Below are 20,454 nucleotides of genomic sequence, written 5' to 3'. Positions count from 1 at the left end.
TTCACAGTCCCACAAAGATCCTGGTTTAAAAAGTTACACTGCTCTAATGGTCTCTCATTAGGCAACTAAAAGAAAAGACTATGACGTGAGCAATGAGTGCTGGGTAATCACCTCTTCTCCCAGGAGGGTTCATCCACACACATGCAAAAACAGATGGCACACCCATTGAATCAAGAGAAGAAGGTCCCTGCTGGGTAGTACTATATGGCTATGCCTAATTCTTCCTGACATTTCATTCCTCACTGTGCAAGCAGATTCTTGTATTTCCTACACTCCCCAAAGAGACACCATTTCCCATTCCCAAAATGCATGTGATGAGTAATGCAGGAAAAATAAATAATGAAGAACGTTAGGGGCGCTTATTCAAAGCTTTAAGATCAGTACTTGAAACTGTTATGAGACAAAATGGAAAGGGGGGGGGTTACGGTGACAAGCTTGAATATGTTAGTTTTCACCCTTTTATTCCTAAGGGCAGGAGCAGCCTAGGGGAACATCATATAAGATGTGTGGGAAACAATCTGTCTAGAAATGATAGGGATGAACATTATTAATAGTCGTATACACCCAGTGGAACCATTGAATATCCCACAAAGCCAATCAAATAGACTCCACTCCATTTCTGATTATCACTAGTTAATAGATGCTGAGAATCCCTGCCATCTGGTTAAAATGCATGCCATGTTCTTGGAGATAATTTTGTTTAAGGGGAAAGAAAACACTCCATATTTGTACAATGCAAACAAAACAGAAGAGCTCAACAGAATATTGAGGAAAAGCAAAATAAATATATTCAGGTATGCAGTTCATTCCATATCTCTGCTCTATTGTTTCATTTTATATGTCGTTTAAAAAAAAATTCTTAGCAAAAGACGCAAAGGGATTAAAAAGAGGATATTATTCATGAAAAGAGGAGTCCTGCAGAAATAAAAATAACTTCAAGAGCCTCAAATGACTGCAGTCAAGCCTTGGCTAATGTTCTTTTAACAGTGAACGATGGAAACAAAAGATTAAATTGTTAATAAGTAAATATGTAGTTGCAATATTCCTGCAATGTATCCTTTCAATGACTAAATACTGCATCATGCATTTTCATATTTAATTAGTCTTTATATTCCAAAAAAACATAAAAAGAGTTAAAATATGTGTTTTCATTTCTTTTATTACCACACTGGACTTTAGAGAGGTCTCAGTATTTACAAGACTACTATACCTTGATATTTATTTTTATTACCGTACATATTTTGTCTTTTTATCTCAGACCAAAATGAGAGGTACATGTAAAATATTCCCAATTGCTCTGTTTTGCCTACTTTTTATAAAGTTGTTATGGGTTTGGCCAGCAGCCTACAAGATAGTAGGAAATGGCCTTGCAACCAATGAGCATGACTTGATAACAATGGAGGATTGGGTTGCCACCTTTCTGCATTTTTTTTTCCAGCCTGTAGGGGGATTCCAATTTATCGATGTCACTGCGGTGAGGAATGGGCAGGCTGGTTATATCATAAGCCGGAAAATGGGGTCATTGGGGAAACGTAAGCTGTAGCAGAAGGGAGGGAGGATTTAAAAGATAAGCTTTATCAGTTAAATGCTTTAGGGAGGGGAGGAGAAGATCACAATTAAAAATTTACCAGGAACTACATTGCCAATAAATTTGTTATACCATATCTAGCTGGTGTTTTTCCGGCTAGGCCAGTCAAATGCAAGCCGGGTGACATACCCTACAAAAACTTTAAAAACGTCAAACAATATCTGAAGTTATGGCAAACTAGAATGCTATTTGTGGAAAAATCTGTTAAATTAGCATTAGCATGATGCTAAGAATGGACATACCTCACAAAATCTTCAAAGGTCCGAAAGGCAACCATGCCACCCATCCTTTGGCAGGGAGGCGTAAAAGAGGTATCCAGTAGCACATCACTGACGCTGGCAACATGAACCATTCCATAGTGGTTCAGGTTCGAAGAGAAAGACATTCTTAAAAGCAAAAGATAACAACCCTTGTTATGAATTTATATTGGCAGCATACCCTCTATCTATCCTACACACACATATGGTAGTTTTTTTTGTATTGTTTTTACTACAGATAATTGAACTGCTGTTTTTAAACAACATAGCATTAACATTAATTGGCAGATTTATCAAAGGTCGAATTTGAAATTTATGCAATTTTTTTTACTATAATAAATTCGAATGTACTTAAAACTCGAATGGAAGGTTATCTATGAAAAAATTCAAACATCTAAAATTAGTTCGAATGAGAACGATCCTAAAATTAATTTCATATTTGAATCGAATATGAAAAAAACTCGAATCTAATTTTCCTCCGAAAAAAACTAGGATATTAACATATTCAAATGGGTCCCTCTGCCATTGACTTGTTAATGAATTCGGCAGGTTTTAGTTGCCAAATATTCAAATTTGAACTGTTTCCATGGTCAAGGACACAAATTCATATTCAAATGTACTATTCATCCCTTAATAAATCTGCCCCATTTATCATTATTTACGTTTTTTTATGATATATAATACACTACCCAGGAAGTGAAAAAATATCCTGCAAGTATATATTTTTCTGTTGCTGCAAGAATGAGTTACCGTGGTGTTCTAATTTATTGCTCAATAGTGCATTGAATTTGTATCAAGACATACTTTTCAGGGTTCAAATTTTTCTTTATTACTCTGTGATTAAGACTGGCATCAGTACTAAATAGTGAACCTTACAAAGCAAACCAGTATGTAATGAGTATGAAAAAATCCACATATACAGTATTTGCTTTGTAAAATAGGCACAAGCCAATAAAGGAATCAGCATTTAAACAATATAATTTGCACAGATTGCTGGTGTAAACTGTAGTTTGTTTCGGTGCTCACATCAAAGAAGACTCTAATTGGAGCCATTAAATTATTTTTATGGTATTTTTATTTTCACTGCATGTATCATATATCATAAAAATTGGCAGGGAAGTGTTTATAATAAACTAAAGTTATTTTCGTTTTTAATTAAGTTCAAAATATTGGTTACAGAAAACTGGTAATTAAATGATATGAAGGCAAATGAAACCTAAAGAAATATTTGTTGTGCATGTGTTAAGGAGTGGATGTACCTTGGAAATCAATAAAAGCTACAGCCACACTGCCCTCTAAAGACAAATTACTTTCTACAAGATTCTATTTCTGCTTCCTTTAAACATCTATTAATATTGGCCAATGCCCTTTAGGTTTCATGAACTCTAATAAGAATTTAGTTGCTATTTAAAGAAACATAATGGGGTGCAAACCCCCCTTTGGAATTCACATTTGACATAATGAAAAATGAGCCAACATGGTTTCACTATTTACTTGTGTACTGCATATAATTAAAACAAGAATTAAAAATAAGTTATTGAGGGGTTGAGTCATTATTGCTCCACCATTTTACAGTGTGTAAACAAAACTTTACTGGTTAGTAAAACATTACTGGAGCTTTAGAAGGTAACCACTTTTTTCTGCTCTTTTACGATTCATTCCAGTTTGGTAAATCATTTTTCTAAGGATCTGAATGAGTAGTGTGAACACAATATGTCAATCCTTCGGGGTGAAGTTTATACCTGTCCCCTATGTAAGTAAGTTTTGTTACACTAACAATTCAATATTCTGTAATAAAGGATATTTCTCATTCCTAAGTCTAGAAGCCAAAAACTTTAGTGTGTTAGTATGTTAGTTGCGCATCACATTTAAATTCCAGTAATTTTAGTTTGTTACAAAAAACAGTGGGTTTACCCTATATGGAGTTGACTAAAGTAAAGTAAATATAAGGACAGTGTTCAGGAACACTAAAACAAACAAACAAACTGAATATAGCAATTGTATTCTAACTAGTGCTATGAACAGTTTCAGTAAGTTATTTCTTAATAAAGGCTTTGCTATTTTAAAGTTTCATTTGTCTTGGTGTTTTGTTTTTTTTTTCGATGTATACTAACGAATTGTTTTTTAATTTTTTTGATGCTACCTTTAAAGGAACATTAACACAAAATTAAAAGTGTATCAAAGTAAATAAAATATTATGTAAGTTGCCCTGAACTGGTAAAAGCTATGTGTTTGCTTCAGAAATGCTACAATAGTTCATATAAACAAGCTGCTGTTTATCCATGACGGTTTTTCTTTATATTGAAATAAGGCTAAATGGCACATGTTACATCACAGATAAATAAGTTCTGTCTAGTACAATGGTATTCTACTAAGCTTATCTGTTATCTGCTATGAAATCTGTGACTATTCTCCTTTTTTCAGATGTAATATATGAAATATAGCGCAAAGGAACATGATATTTGAATTATTTTTATACAATTTCACTTTATGGTGCAACTGTTCATGTTTTTTGCTAAAGATAGATCAAAATCTGAGAAATGGTTTCCTTTTGACAAGGTCATTGCCCATGTATTGGAATTGCTGGGGATATGTAATTGAAATGATTAACTGCAAATAATATAAAAAGACTGGAAGATGACTGAAAAAATACCCAGTCACGCATCTTACTCTGAATGAATGATTGTTTCTTAGGCCTTAGTGTTAGGCCTTATTTACAATTTAGAATGCAGCTTGCAAGTACAAAAAAAGACAGCATTCAGCCAATTTTGCATTTTGCAGGCTGCATTTCTGTTAGCTGAAATTACTGGAAGTTGCATCTCTGAGCAACTTGAAAGTGTGCGGATATAGTAAGCCTTCTGAATGCTCTTTAGCATCTGTTAAAAAGAATGGTTCATATTTAACACAACAGTTCTCTATTTTGTTATTAGTGTTACAAAGCAGTTCCAAAATACAACAGAGAGAAATTGAAAAGAAGCTGAATGCCATACCTGTTAAGCGTGGGGATGTTCCCTCTGTAATCAAAAAACCACAGTTAATTATTTGCTGGTTAGATTAGTGAAAGCCTCATTAATGAAAAGTGAAGCTAAAACCAAAAGCCGGGTGTTCACATTCGCTCTCATAAGAAACATCATTATTCCATCAACTAATGTAGAATGCTAAATCATACATTGTTTTAAAAACAGGACTGGAAAAAAAAAACATTGGAACATCAGGAAAAATTCACGAGACATTTTATGTATCTGGTCAGCACGTAAAAAACAAGAATGTGGTTTTGAAATGATTTTATTAAATATGATCATCATTTTTTAAGGCTCTTAGCTTATCTTTCTAGATCATGTCTCTCCGACCTGTAGATCTGAAGTGTACCAATAGTGCTTGATCAACTGTGGTAAAGCATTATGGGAACATTCCAATAAACTTTGGAGCAAGAGTCATCTACACAAGAAACATTACTTCATCTTGATGAAATAAAACACTGACTGGTTAAGTATCATGATATAAACTGTATATGAAGCCAAACCTCCAAATCCTTGCCCTGGTATGTTGGGCATCTTTGTCATATGCCCAGGCCCGGATTTACAAACGGGGCGACCCTAGGCCATCTCCGCTCATCGCCTCCCAGTATGCATACCCCTCTCTGTCTGTGTCCCCTTCCACCTCAGCGTCTCTCTTCCCTTCCCCTCCCGTGTCGTCGTCGTTGTGGCCTTGCCACAAACCGGGCCTGCATATACCCATATTTTGAATGGTGATTAAATAAATGCAATTATTTTGGATATTAGTACACCTGGATCACTACAGAATAACCCCATGCAATTCACATTTTGGACAGTGACCTCATAAACACACTAGTGAAAGTGAAACAAGCCAAGCTTGTTTTTTATTTGGGTGATCAACTCTGCTGCTGCTATTGTTTACAAAAAAAACATACACACAAGGATTGATAATCATACAATGAGAGAATTACAAGGCCCTATTGGTCAGTGTGCAGTTATAATTAGATTACTACTGCCAACAACATGCAATTTGAAAGACTACTATGTCAAAATAAATTTCTCTCACTCCCTCAAGTGAATCCTTCATGTTGCTGTAAAATGCTCTAACCCAAAAAAACATCTTTTTTTTTTTAATTTGGACACATAAAAAATGTGTTACATATATATATTTTCATAATATTAAATGTCAGAAAATAATAATGCATTTAACAATAGAAAACAGCTACAGATGAAACATTTTGTAAAAAAGCATAATTAAATAAAAAAATTAAAATAACTCCTTGGTAGTTACTGATCTAAGGAACTGTGTATGATCACACTGATATTAGGGATGCACTGAATCCAGGATTTGGTTCAGTATTTGGCATTTTTCAGCAGAATCCCCGTGCCTGACCAAGCCGAGTCCTTACAGGGGAACTCCAGGTTCCAAACCAAAATTTGATATAGAGGCCACACAGAAACTCCTAATATACCAATCACAGTTACCTGTTTCTTCAAAATGTATCAATAAATGCCATTTTCTATGCTGAAATCCAGCTGTTTAACAGTTCTTCTCTTTCTGCATCATTTGAAATCCTGGCAGGCAAGGAGGGACTAAACACTGATGTTACAAACTTCTCCACAGCTTACAGACAGCACGCAGAAACTACATAGCTCACAATGCATTGTGCTGTGATGTTCCATTCCTTATTGAAATCACGTGTGCAGGGAATTTGGGGTTTAGAGGATGTAGGCTGTCTGTTGATACAGATTCAGCCAGCTGAGCAAGGAAGTCAGACAGATCAGTAGGAGAGAAGAGGGCAAGGCTTAGGGAATTGTTCCAAACCATTAAAAATCATGAAAAATCTGCATATTTTTTAATTGATGTATATTGCAAAGTTGCTTGAAATGAGGTTTACTTTTCAAAAAGCTAAAATAATTTTTTTCGGAGCCCCCTGCTCTCCTGCTGATCTGTCTGACTACTTAGCTTTGCTGGCTGATACTTTGTAACAAAACTGTAATAACATAAAAACCACAGAAATGTGTTCAAACATTTATAACCTGCCAAATTTTGTAAAATGAACATGGTAGTTTGGGGGTGTGGTCACAAAAAGTGGGCATGGTCAAAAAAATTGCCATACTACGTGCAAAAACTCTTTTTCACCTGCTTTCTATTTCTAAAACGTTGGGAGGTATGTTATATAGCAATGACAGCTATTTTTACTAAATAAACAATGTAGTAATCTGTGTTATATGACAGCCTTGGGGCCACACTTCTTTCAATAAGTAACCATGAGAGATTCAAGATTCCCTACCAGCTTCTTATTAAATAACCATGGCATTCTATATAAGAACACTAAAAAGTAAAGTCAATATCTTCTATGAATTATACTTGACATAATTTTGGATAAACGTCATGTTTAATTTTGGAATATTGGCAGGAGAAAAAAACTAAATACCATTATATAGCATTGACAATGAAGTATTTAATACTAAAACATAAAGGCCCTTGGACACACATGTAGATCGTCGGCATGTTTTCTGCGCGGTTCGCACCGTGGTTTGCGCTGCGTTTTTTTTAAAAAAAAAAATCCGACCGCTACATACATACCACTAACGGTTTAAGTTTAAAGTGATACTGACACTAAAAAACTACTTTTCAAAATATGAATGTGCATTAAAAGTTACCGATAGGTCATGCTGATTTTGCAAAATTATAAGAAGCATGCAGAATCAACTTTATGGTAGATATAAAAATAGGTTCATTTTCTGGTGTCAGTATCTCTTTAAGGCAATGGCAAGTTACGCTAGCATAATTACGCAGATATAAGGCAGTCAGCTTTTTTAAAAACCGCGGCATGAACCACGGCGAAGATCCGCATGTGTGTTCATGCCCAAAAGGGTTACTTATTATTATGAAAGAAATAAACTGTCAAATATCTCTAACTGTCCTAGACCAGTAAAACCTAGCTGCTCATACAATGCTATTGTTTGCTGGATTAATTCATGCCTGATTTCCAGGTTCTAAACCTGGCAGTTCATAAACTCAAAAAAGCAGGGCAAACCCTTAAATTTGCTTTACATAATTTTATAGTAGGCTTAGGGTTGAGACACACGGGCAGATTTGGGGAGATTTAGTCGCCTGGTGAATAATCGCCTCTTCGTCTGGGCGTCAATCTCCCAGAACTGCCTTCGCATGTCTTCCCATCCACTATAATGAAAAGTCGCCTGCGCTAAAGCAGTGCTTCGTTTTCCGAAAGTCGCCCAAAGTTTCCTTGTGTGGCAACTTCGGGCGACCTGGGAAAATGTGTGTCGCGTGTGCTTTAGCGAAGGAGACTTTTCATTATAGAAGACGGGAAGACACGCAAAGGCAGTTCGGGGAGTTTGACGCCCAGACGAAGAGTCGATTATTCACCAGGCGACTAAATCACCACGAATCTGCCCGTGTCACAACCCTTAAGTTATGAAGAATTACTGAAAGATCTGTTATATAGAAAACCCCAGGTCCCAAGCATTCTGAATAACAGGTTCCATACCTGTAGAAACCTCAGCCAAAATGGAACCTTTTATATCACTATTTACAGCTGTTTAAAAAGTGCTATTAATGAAGCCTGCCAAAGTGATACATGCATTAGTAAATGCAGGATTCCCTGTTGAACACAACACCCATATATGGTATGGCTATAAATGGAGAAAACAACTATTTATTCAAGGTGAGCAACATAATAGAAACTCTTTCAAAGATGTACAATTCTTGCTCTGAAGTTTTTTCTTAGTTTCCTGCAATTGTATTCAGACCCTTAACAAATTCCCTTACTTAACTGAATAACAATATGTCTGTGATATTTTTTATTTTAAGAAATGAAGCAAATTGGCCTTTATGACATTGTTATAAATGCTTTACTATGCTGTAGAACCAACAATGCTACCTTGGCCTTGTTTTTCATTCATTTCATTGTTGTGTTGAAAGATGGCTTTTTATTTCTATATGAAGTCCCTGCTTAAGGAACGCTGCTCGCAATCCAGCAGCATGATATAAAAACATACTTCACAGTGGTTTGGGACAACAATATCTGATCCAACTGTATCAGAATAGGCTTACCCCCTTTCTCACAAGTTTCACAGCAAGTAGCCAGTGGAAAGCTATGGGTTAAGAAATTTTGTGTATGTGTGGGGATATTAAATGTTTTATATAGGCGCCCATAACCTCACGTGCTAGGCAAAGGGCTTGGGACCCTATACAGAAAATATGTCTTACATGTCATAGCGTCATGCTGTTAGGCTATAGGCATGTGGCTAGGGGCATGCAGTTTCACAAAAAATGGGTGAGGGGGAGATGGATGGTACAACAAAATGCCAAATTACTGCAAGATAACCTATTGCAGTCTTCTAAGAAACTAAAATTTGGATAAAAGTGGCAGAAAAACAAAAGATGAAATGTTCTCAAATGGCCCAATCAAAGTGTCATCCAATTAAGCTGAACAACCAGTTTCAAGTCTAGTAGATCTGGCAGAATCACCCTGGAACTGTGACCAAAAGTGATACATACATATCCCAAAACTGCTGCAAAAGGTTGGCTACATCTAAATCTTTAAATTTTGTTGTGCTTTAAAACACCTATACCACAGAGTTACGATTTGCCATTCAGTCAAATGAGGGAAATGATTTTGCAAAGATTTGTAGATTTGTCAGTTCCTCCAACTGTTTAGGTCAGCTTTAATATCCAGTAGAAGCACATACTAAGTCCATGCAGAATAATTTGGTTGTTTTTTTAATCAAAAACATTTTATAGAACTTTTTTTTATAGAACTGATGGCAGGCTCTGTTTTAAACACAATAACAGGGTAATGCACACTGAGGCAATAGGTGCCCTACAAAAACACCCAACATCCAATCAGATGTTTGCTTTCCGAAGTTTGTGCATGACCTCTAAGGATTTTGAGAAAGACTGATTAACATTTCTACAGATTGCAAGCACTGTAATTCTATTCTATAAAGAGTGGGTGAAATGTTCTATGCATACAACTAAGATATGAATACAAGAAAAACCCACCTTGACAGCGCCTCAGGCTTTTTCCATAAACAGTCATCAAATGCTGGTGTACTACAATATTAGTTTGGATTCTATTCTTTGACAGTTTCTGTCAAATCTCATCTGAATATGCAGCAAAAAGTGTGGCAGACATCAGTAGTAATTTTAACTGTGCTCCACATAACTGTCTCCTTCTTGTATGTACAATGTTGTGTATAATTATGTACAAGATTGGAAAAGGGAATTCATAGATATGCAAACTAAGGGCTGTAAGTGGATGATTACACTACACTATGCATTCTGCCAAATTGATTTTTTGGTTTTTGCACAGAAAGCAGAGGCTAATGGGGTGTAGAGGAGACTAGGGAGAGGTACACCAATAACCTATTCCCTTACTGAGAATTTAATGATGTAGACTCAGCTGTATGTATAAATAAAAGTCTATGACATATTAAAGCATGCAAGCTGTGAAATATATGTGATTTGGAGATCTTGCAATAAAACAAAGTTCAGCAAATAGATGGGATGCTTTTACCTGGCTATTAGATCAGAAAGTAAGCAGTTTTTTTTCTGACATTTCAAAATTAGTTTATTTCTATCACATCAAATAAATCAAAATATTAGTTAAACTAGATATATCCCCAGTGTCCACCCCCGAAACAAGGTAAATGTGTTATTTTGTTCACTGGCTCACATCAGCAATTCAAGTATGACCTGACTTTTTTTTTTTCATCCAGTGAGGAGCCTTTGAATTTTTTATTTACTTGGCCTTTTGCTTTATTTATAAAGAGGGTTTTGTGTGATTTTGTCAAAAGCAACAAACTAACTGCAGCGATTTACAACTAAAATGCTGACCTACTAAAAATAATCAACTTCTCCAGATGGTATAAATGCCTTTGTGCAGACTCTTGGCCATATTTAAAGGAGAAGTAAAACTTAACTAAAGAAGTAGGCTAGCAACAAGAGTGTGTTTACGCACGCTCATGTTCTAAGCTAAAAAAAAAGCAGCAATTAAGCACTGGATGGGGGAACCCCCCCCCCGGGGGAACCCCCCCCCCGGGGAACCCCCCCCCGCTAAATTTTCTGGAGACAGTTGGTGGACGGAGCCTTTCCTCTAAAAAATTAACCTACGAAATGAGGGAGGCATATGATAGGTTTGACAAGATTTGGGGGGGACTGGTGTGATCAGGACTGCCTGGACACTTAGCCTATCCTCTTAATCTGCATGTGTGTGACCTGCTTCATACCACTAAATACAGTTTTATACATATTGACAACTATAATTTTAAGTGATACTGTATTGTGTTAGTCTGTTTGTATTGTTGTTAGAATCAATAAAATTTACCTTTAAAAAAAAAAAAAGTAGGCTAGAAATGTTTAGGGATGCACCGAATCCACTTTTTTGGATTCGGCCGAACCCCCGAATCCTTCATGAAAGATTCGGCCGAATACCGAACCGAATCCGAACCCTAATTTGCATATGCAAATTAGGGGTGGGAAGGGGGAAACATTTTTTACTTCCTTGTTTTCTGACAAAAAGTCACGCAATTTCCCTCCCGCCCCTAATTTGCATATGCAAATTAGGATTCGGATTCGGTTCGGCCAGGCAGAAGGATTCGGCCGAATCCGAATCCTGCTGAAAAAGGCCGAATCCTGGCCGAATCCCGAACCGAATCCTGGATTCGGTGCATCCCTAGAAATGTTGTACATTATGTTTGAGCTTCTGTACAAGCCCAAGGCAACCACAGTCCTTTAGCAGTAAAGATCCTTCAAAGATGCCCCAGTAGGTCCCCATTTTCTTTTCTGCGGATTCACTGCACATGCTCTGTGCTGCTGTCACTTACTGAGTTTAGGGGCCAACTCAAAATATCCAGTACACATCGAATATTAAAGTCACAACATAAGGTATATACATATAAAGTAATTAATATAGATAATTACTACATGGCAGCACAGAAACCAGTGCAACTAGCATGATAATGGTTGGCACCTTTCTTCTGGATAAACTCTGGACTGGGGGTGGGACCATGACTTAACGGGGCAGTACTGTGACATTGTGGGGTAAGTATGCTGTCAGGGGGAGGGGCCATGGGTTGGGATCAATGTTTGGCCGATCGCTGTGTCAATCAAAGGGAATCCTGCCAGGTTTTCCTAATTTGGAAAACCATGCAGGCAGTTTTGACCCGGGCACCCTTCAAAAAAAACGGGCTGTCCGGGTCAAAACCTGACAGGTATCAATCCTAGTGCATAATCATTTGTAAATGTATATTCTATATTCTAACGTTCATATTTATGTATTATGTATTAGTGGAGAATAACACGTCCACATTAAAAAAATATTAAAAGGATTATTACAACCATGTTTTATAGGCAGAACACTGTTTTCCTTGATTAAGGTGGCCATGTTCAAAGTCACTGTATTTGTTGTCATCCCTTTTTTTCCAGTTTGGTGCCTTCACACTGCAGGGGCAAATCCCATTTTTCATTAGTCCTTCTCCATTAACTGGAAATGTTAGTTTATGCTGTGCTGCTGTGGAAAAGATGGAATGTGCTCACTTTCTAGCCTGTATGACATAAAAGAACGCTCAATGATCCCATAAAGGGCACAGCATAGCATCTTAAATATGGAATGACGTCTATGTGGTCCTGGAATTAACCTATCCACAACTAAAAGCCCATACAGAATTGATTACTGGGGCATCGGATACTGCTTTAAAATGCTTAAGCATTTCTAATAATCACAGGAAGATTTAAATCATTAACATAAATGGAGAGATTTAAGCTGTGAATACTGCAAGATCATAGAAAAGTACCTGACTGAGTTTTAAAAAACCTCTAACAAATGAATATATGAAAGTTCATTCAGGTAAGTCCAAAACAGAGAAAACCTAAAACTGAAGGAGTGGGAATGGTTTTTGCTGTTAATCACATTTTATTCTCACTATTTTTAAAAAGAAACAGTATTTATAACATATAAATAATAAGACTGAACTCTCCTGTGATGTTTACTATAAGTATGTAAAAGTTTATGTGGTAGGCCTTTATACTGACGACAAAATATGTTGTTGTAGAATACTAAAAAAACAGAACAGGCATACCATTTTTTGTATAGAAGTCAATTTATAAAAGGTCGAATTTTAGTGGTATTAGAGCTTTTTGAAACACCTTTACTCCAATTCTATGAAACCACGAATGCTATGAAAGTTAGTAGATCTGAATAGAAAAAGTACAAATGGAAAAAAACGCTTAACACTGCATTCAAAAATATTAATATCTCTGAAACCTCCAAAAAATTCAGGCAATTACTAGAGAAAAATATCCCCAAACCTCTAAAAGTCTGAATGCTTAAAAAAAAAGTCCAACAGAATCATTGCAGCTCCCATTGACTTCTATAGGACACTGACTGCTTTTATTTGGAGAGTTTTTCATGGTTTTTACTTAATAAATTTTTCAAGTTTTAAAGAAAAAAAAAGGAAATCTGAATATTAGTGAATAGGACCCATAGTGTACATGTTTTATGCTTTTATATAAAGCCAGTCCATATTCTAGAACTAAAGGATGGAAAATATTATATAAACAGGATGGGAAAAGGGACATGCCTAGATAGGAGTTTACTCACTATGGCATTAGCACAAGAGGAATGCTTTTACACTAGATTTTACAATAACTGTAAAACAAGAAACAAAAAACTTGGGAAATATCTAATTTGCAGAAGAAGCTAAAAAGTAATATTTACTTATTTGTGCAAAATTGGTGCTTAATATACACTGTATTATTATTATCAAGGATTTTTAAAGCGCCAACATATTGCACAGCGCTGGTGTATATATGTGTATATACTGTGTATGTATATATATATATATATATTATATATATATAAATATATATATATATATATATATAAATATAAATATATATAAATATATATATATAATATATATAAATATATATATATATATAAATATATATATATATATAATATATATATATATATATATATATATATATATATATATATATATATATATATATATATATATATATATATATATATATATAGACATTACATTTAACACACACACATACATATATTTTTTTATTATTACTAATTTATTTATCAGTTTTTCCTTCTTATATATTAGAAAATACATTTCCTATCCTGATACAGAATACATTTTCTACACATTTCTATTTTTGTTTAAAACACACAAGGTAAATATGGGAACAGTACTGGAAAGTGCCTGTTTAGAATTTATTTTTCCTTCTTGCAACACAATGTACATTGGTCCCCAATAAAAATAAACCAATTTATAGGATAGATGGTATAAAAGAACAGAAAGCTGGTGAACAAAGACTGAAGATCATTATGCCGAAATTGTATAAAAATGGGACTGCATTATTTTAAAGTGTGCAAAGAGTGGGGAAAGCAGATGGGCCCAGCTGTGTGTCCTATTCCTATCCTGATTACTTTCCTTGTGTGAGCAGCTCATTTATTGATAGCAAGCTCACCCCATACTTAAAACACTGCACTAAAATTAATGGACTGCTGCTCGGCTGATAAAACTACGCTGCAAGATTGGGCCTGATGAGAATTAAGCAAAAGAGGAGGCATGGCAAAGAGAATACCTTAAAGATAACTTTGAATTAAAAATACTGCATTTTAAAAAATACCGAAATGGAGGAAACTAGATATCAGTCTGTATATTAAAAATGACATTTAAAAAATATTTTAATGAAAATCAAGATGATCAAATACTGTTTGCCATTTTGTGGAAAGCCAATGTTATTCCTGTTTTTTCTCTCAAGTTGTAGATCTTTTACCTGACATCAAACAAAATCAGAGCATGATTATGGGTCTTTCAGTTGTGGGCAACAGAATGATCGGACTTCCATGAGTAGACTAGTGAACTTTTAATTATTTCAGTTATTTCCATAGTGGTTATACACAGACAATACTTCAATGGAAGTTGGCATTATTATGCTATTGCAAAATTTTCAGTAGATGATAAAGTATATGAAATGGTTCAGAAGTACTGGCTGTGTAGTGTAGGCAAAGCCAAGATAGTCTGACACTACAAAACCCTAATATAGAAGGAGGGAGACAGTATTACAATAGCCCTATAGATAGCAAAATTACTTGTCTCTTACACTACAGAAAACAGCGGCAGAAGGTGGTGGCAATATTCTTATTGTGCTCTTGGGAAAATAAAATAGGAAATCTATATGTTGGCCTGTGCATTTACTTTTAGACTATAATTTTTACAGAAAGTTAGGATAGCCAGTTCAGTAAAAGCTTCAATTAGTTGGAAGTGTCAAGACTGGAATTAAAAACCTATATACAGTTAGGCCCATAAATCTTTGGACAGACTTTTTTTTAAATTTTGGATCTGTACATTACCACAATGAATTTTAAATGAAACAACTCAAACAACTGCAGACTTTCAGCTTTAATTCAGTGGATTGAACAAGAAGATTGCATAAAAAAGTGAGGCATTAAAGCATTTTTTTAACACAATCACTTCATTTCAGGGGCTCAAAAGTAATTGGACAATTGACTCAAAAGGCTATTTCATGGGCAGGTGTGGGAATTTCCTTTGTTAGGTCTAATAATGAAGCAGATAAAAGCCCTGGAGTTGATTTGAGGGGGGTGCTTGTATGTGGAAGATTTTGCTCTGAACAGACAACACGCGGTCAAAGGAGCTCTCCATGCAGGTGAAACAAGCCATTCTTAAGCTGCAAAAACAGAAAAAACCCATCCAAGAAATTGCTACAATATTAGGAGTGGCAAAATCGACAGTTTCGTACATCCGGAGAAAGAAAGCAAAGCACAGGTGAACTAAGCAACACAAAAAGACCTGGATGCCCACGGAAAACAACAGTGGTGAATGATCGCAGAATCATTTCCATGGTGAAGAGAAACACCTTCACAACAGCCAAACAAGTGAACAACACTCTCCAGGAGTTAGGCGTATCAATATCCAAGTCTACCATAAAGAGAAGACTGCATGAAAGTAAATACAGAGGGTACAATGCAAGGTGCAAGCCACTCATAAGCATCAAGAATAGAAAGGCTACATTGGACTTTGCTAAAAAAAAAAATCTAAAAAAGCCAGCACAGTTCTGGAAAAACATTCTTTGGACAGATGAAACCAAGATCAACCTCTACCAGAATGATGGCAAGAAAAAAGTATGGAGAAGGTGTGGAAAGGCTCATGATCCAAAGCATACCGCATCATCTGTAAAACATGGCAGATGCAGTGTGATGGCTTGGGCATGCATGGCTGCCAGTGGCACTGGAACACTAGTGTTTATAGATGATGTGACACAGGACAGAAGCAGCTGAATGTATTCTGAGGTGTTCAGAGACATTCTGTCTGCTCAAATCCAGCTAAATGCAGTCAAATGATGTCCATGAGTTCAAGACTTCAGGCTGTCCTTGCCAACAAAGGGGTTTCAACCAAGTATTAGAAATGAATATTTTATTTTCAGTTTTTAAATTTGTCCAATTACTTTTGAGCCCCTGAAATGAAGTGTTCAAAAAAGGCTTTAGTTTCTCATATTTTATGCAATCTTTTTGTTCAACCCACTGAATTAAAGCTAAAAGTCTGCAGTTCAACTGCATCTGAGCTGTTTCATTTAAAATTCATTGTGGTAATGTACAGAACCAAAATTAGAAAAAAGTTGTCTCTGTCCAAACATTTACAGTATAAATGTTATATGATCAACACCTGTAGCATTTACTCCACTAACGGCTTTCAAAGGGCTCGCCTTGTAAAAGTATCCCTTAGTACCAGTAATGCACTAATGCCATAAAGCAAGTCAAATTTTTTACATGGAGATGATAATAAAAGTAAAATGTTATACAGGATTGTGACTTGTTAGCCAGAATGCTCGGGACCTGGGCTTCTCTTGATAATGGATCTTTCCTTAATTTGGATCTACATACCTTAAGTCTACTAGAAAATCATTTAAACATTGAATAAACCCAATAGGTTTTCCAATAAGGATTAATTATATCTCAGTTAGGAACACGTACAAAGTACTGTTTTATTACATAGAGAAAAAGCAAGTCAAATTTTACATGGAGATGATAATAAAAGTACAATGTTATACAGGATTGGAACTTGTTAGCCAGAATGCTCGGGACCTGGGGTGATCTTGATAATGGTTCTTTCCGTAATTTGGATCTAAATACCTTGTCTACTAGAAAATCATTTAAACATTAAATAAACCCAATAGGTTTTTTCAATAAGGATTAATTCGATCTTAGTTAGGAACAAGAACAAAGTACTATTTTATTACATATAGAAAAAGAAAAACATTTTTAATTATTTGGATTATTTGATAAAATGGAGTCTTTGAGAGACGGCCTTCCTGTAATTCGGAGTTTTATGGATAACGGATTCCATACCTACTTTATTCCCTAGGAGATATAGCTCTCAAGAACTTCATAACAAGAGACAGGCTATAAAAAGTGCAGGCTGCATTGAATGATAATATAGGATGAAACCTCTTCTTTGTATTTACTTTTACTACTGTATTTAATCTAAAATACAAGCATTTGACATCATCAACTTTTATGCCAGTAGTTGCATCATAATACTGTTCCAAGTTCATAACCATTGCTACAAAACACATTTTAGAATATAATGGGGATAATTTAATAAACACTGGGCAAATTTGCACCTGGGCAGTACCCCACAGCAACCAATTAGATGATTGCTTCTGGTGTTCAACCAACAGCTGGCTGAAAAAAAGCTATGGGTTGCTATGGGTTACTGCCCAGGTGCAAATTTGCCCAGTGTTTATAAATGAGCCCCAATGTGTTTCTCTTATTAGTTCTTTAAAGATAATTCTAAATGGAAGAGAGAAAAAAGTGACTTTTAGATGATTTAGATTCATTTATGATGATTATATAGACCAGCAGTTTCCTAAACTGTGATGCTGGTCCCACTCGGGGGATTCAAATGAGTATATGGGGGGGGGCATAAATGCCAATTAAAGTGGAATTTGAGCTGAATGATTATTTGCTGTCCTAGATATTCCTGGAGACGCAGTCTAAAACCAGAGAGAGTGAGAACTGGGTTAAACATTTGCTGTCCTAGATAACTGATATAACAAAGTTGTCATATTTCTGTAACCTTGTTAAGAGGTAACATCATTTTACTATTTGAATAATTTAACTGTTTGCTCTGCACCTCACCAGTGCCTTAAACAACTGAGTTGATGTCAAACAGACAACAGCCTGAAATGACACTTCAAAAATATGAGAATGTTTAAACCAGTGATTCCCAACCAGTGGCTCATGAGCAACATGTTGCTCACCAACCCATTGGATGTTGCTCCCAGTGGCCTCAAAGCATGTGCTTATTTTTGTATTACAGACTTGAAGGCAAGTTTTGGTTGCTTAAAACCATGTGTACTACCAAACTGAGCCTTTTGTAGGCTGCTGCTCTATACAGGGGCTACCATTAGCCAACCACAGCCCATTTTGGTCACCCAAGAAACTTTCTGTATGCTTGTGTTGCTCTACAACTTTTTTTTTACAGTTGAATGTGGCTCAAGGGTAAAAAGGTTGGGGATCCCTGGTTAAATAAACAACAGCTAAGAAGCCATAGCTTACCGCTATATCAACAGTATAAATGCATTCAGATAGTTTTATGTTTTTTGTAATCAAAATTTAGTTTGTTCAGCTAAGGTTTTTGATTAGATATTAGGTATAAGATAAACATGTTACGTGTAAAAGAAAGAAAGAGGGAATAAACATTAAACAGAAAGATATTATTGTTTTCAAGTTTTTTTTTTTTTTTGCTAAAGGGTGAAGCTTCAAAGTTCCAAAAACATGATTTACCAAAAACAAAAGTAAAGGTTTTCTCCGTGCCTTTACCAAGCTGAATTATTTTGTCTCCTACAAAATATGAGAAAGAAGGTGCACAAATCAGTTTCCAAGCAAAGAAAAACACTGCCATCTAGTGCCCTGACAAATGTATGCACTTGAAATAGCATTTGTCAAAAACACAAAAGCAGCAAAGTGTGTAAGAGACATGACATGTGTAAGAGAGTTCCCTTGACAAAGGTGTTTTTGCTGAAATGTTGGGGTAATTCTCTCGTTCTCGAAAGTATCCACTTTCATACTTGTATGCTGTTTTTTACTGGGTAGTATGTATTCTCGAAAGTATCCACTTTCATACTTGTATGCTGTTTTTTACTGGGTAGTATGTATCTTTGTGGCCTCGATGAACATTGTCACTATGAGCTGACATACATATTGTAATGTTTGTTACATAAAAATCTTTGATTAGCAATTTTAATTGCAGGCCCATCTGCCTTTTTGTGCTTGATTAGTGTGTAAAATCATTCTGTTTATCTAAGACCATGACTATGCCTGGAACAGACCCTGAGACTGAGAGGATGAGAGCATCACAATAGAGGGAAGATAATGCAATACAATCACATCTATAGACCTGCTGTATACACAGCACATACAGATCACAGGACACATTTTTCTCCTTATCATAAAAATAACAACAATAAAAGCCAGCTTTTAATGGACAACTTGTTTCTGGTATACATTTTTGGCAAGTGTTTAAATACATATTGTATGAGAAAGTGTTTAGTAAAAATGCCCCTCCGTTAAACTGCATCCCAGCCCTATTCATGTGATGAGATAACAATAATTATAATTTGACCACAGAATACATCAAGATCCACCAGCACTACACTATATTTATTGTCCATGTCTGAAAATGAGCTAACCACTGGAAAGATACAACAGCAACCATTATACTGAATACAATGTTTATGTTACATGGTTAGGATTATATACACCATGCTATATAGTGCTCTTGGCTGGCTTAATAAAGTAAAGAAAACCCACATTTAAGGGTTAATTTTCATGCTATTGCCCCAAGGAATTTTACAGATATAAACATTTCTGTTAGCAAATAGTGCAACAGGCCATGCCTCAATCTACCCCCACCATTGGAAATAATTAATAGGAATTGCCAATTAGATAAATACGATTTGTACCGAGTACTGTTTGGTCATCTGAGTAGTGTTTTAGGATACGGCTCTTCAGCTTAAATTTATCCAGCAAGCAGAACACCGATATAGGGCCTCAGATTTAGGAGATAAGATTTTCTACATGCATATCGATCCTGGTATTTTTACTGACAATTCTGCTTATGATTATTATCTATAGATAAAATCTTATTAGGTTAGTTGTAACAAAGTCTGTATCACTCTCTTGCTTACTTCTTTCTATGTTGCTATTTGTGCTGCATGTCCTCATTTGGTTTTCCTACATTGAGCTGTCTGTCTCAATATCAGAAAGGACAGGTGTGTGCTCCAAAATCAATAAGAAGAAGGAACTGTGTAACTTAGAAAGCGGTTAACTATGTATGTGTATCTGTTTACATATCAGTAACTGGGTATTCAAGCACTTCCCATCATGAACGGTCAGTTCCCACAGTAAATGATATTCAACGAATTTCTCAGTTAAAGTTAGCAAATAAATGAGAAGCATACAGCTATATCAGCAGATATAAGAAGACAGATGTCCTTGACCCACATAGCTTATAATCAAGATTAAAACCATTAAAT

General features: G+C 35.6%; 1 protein-coding gene across 1 annotated transcript in view; it reads right to left on the bottom strand.

Moving 5' to 3' along the window:
* Positions 1-20,454, bottom strand: part of acaca.L (acetyl-CoA carboxylase alpha L homeolog) — a 253,393-nt gene that overhangs the window by 151,621 nt on the left and 81,318 nt on the right. Inside the window, 2 exon segments of the mRNA XM_041581952.1 lie at positions 1,831-1,974; positions 4,836-4,859. Coding sequence (XP_041437886.1) covers positions 1,831-1,974; positions 4,836-4,859 — 168 coding nt within the window.

The sequence above is a fragment of the Xenopus laevis genome, chromosome 2L (assembly GCF_017654675.1).
Source record: "Xenopus laevis strain J_2021 chromosome 2L, Xenopus_laevis_v10.1, whole genome shotgun sequence".
In the NCBI taxonomy this organism is placed as follows: domain Eukaryota; kingdom Metazoa; phylum Chordata; class Amphibia; order Anura; family Pipidae; genus Xenopus; species Xenopus laevis.
This window is presented reverse-complemented; position numbering and strand designations above follow the sequence as displayed.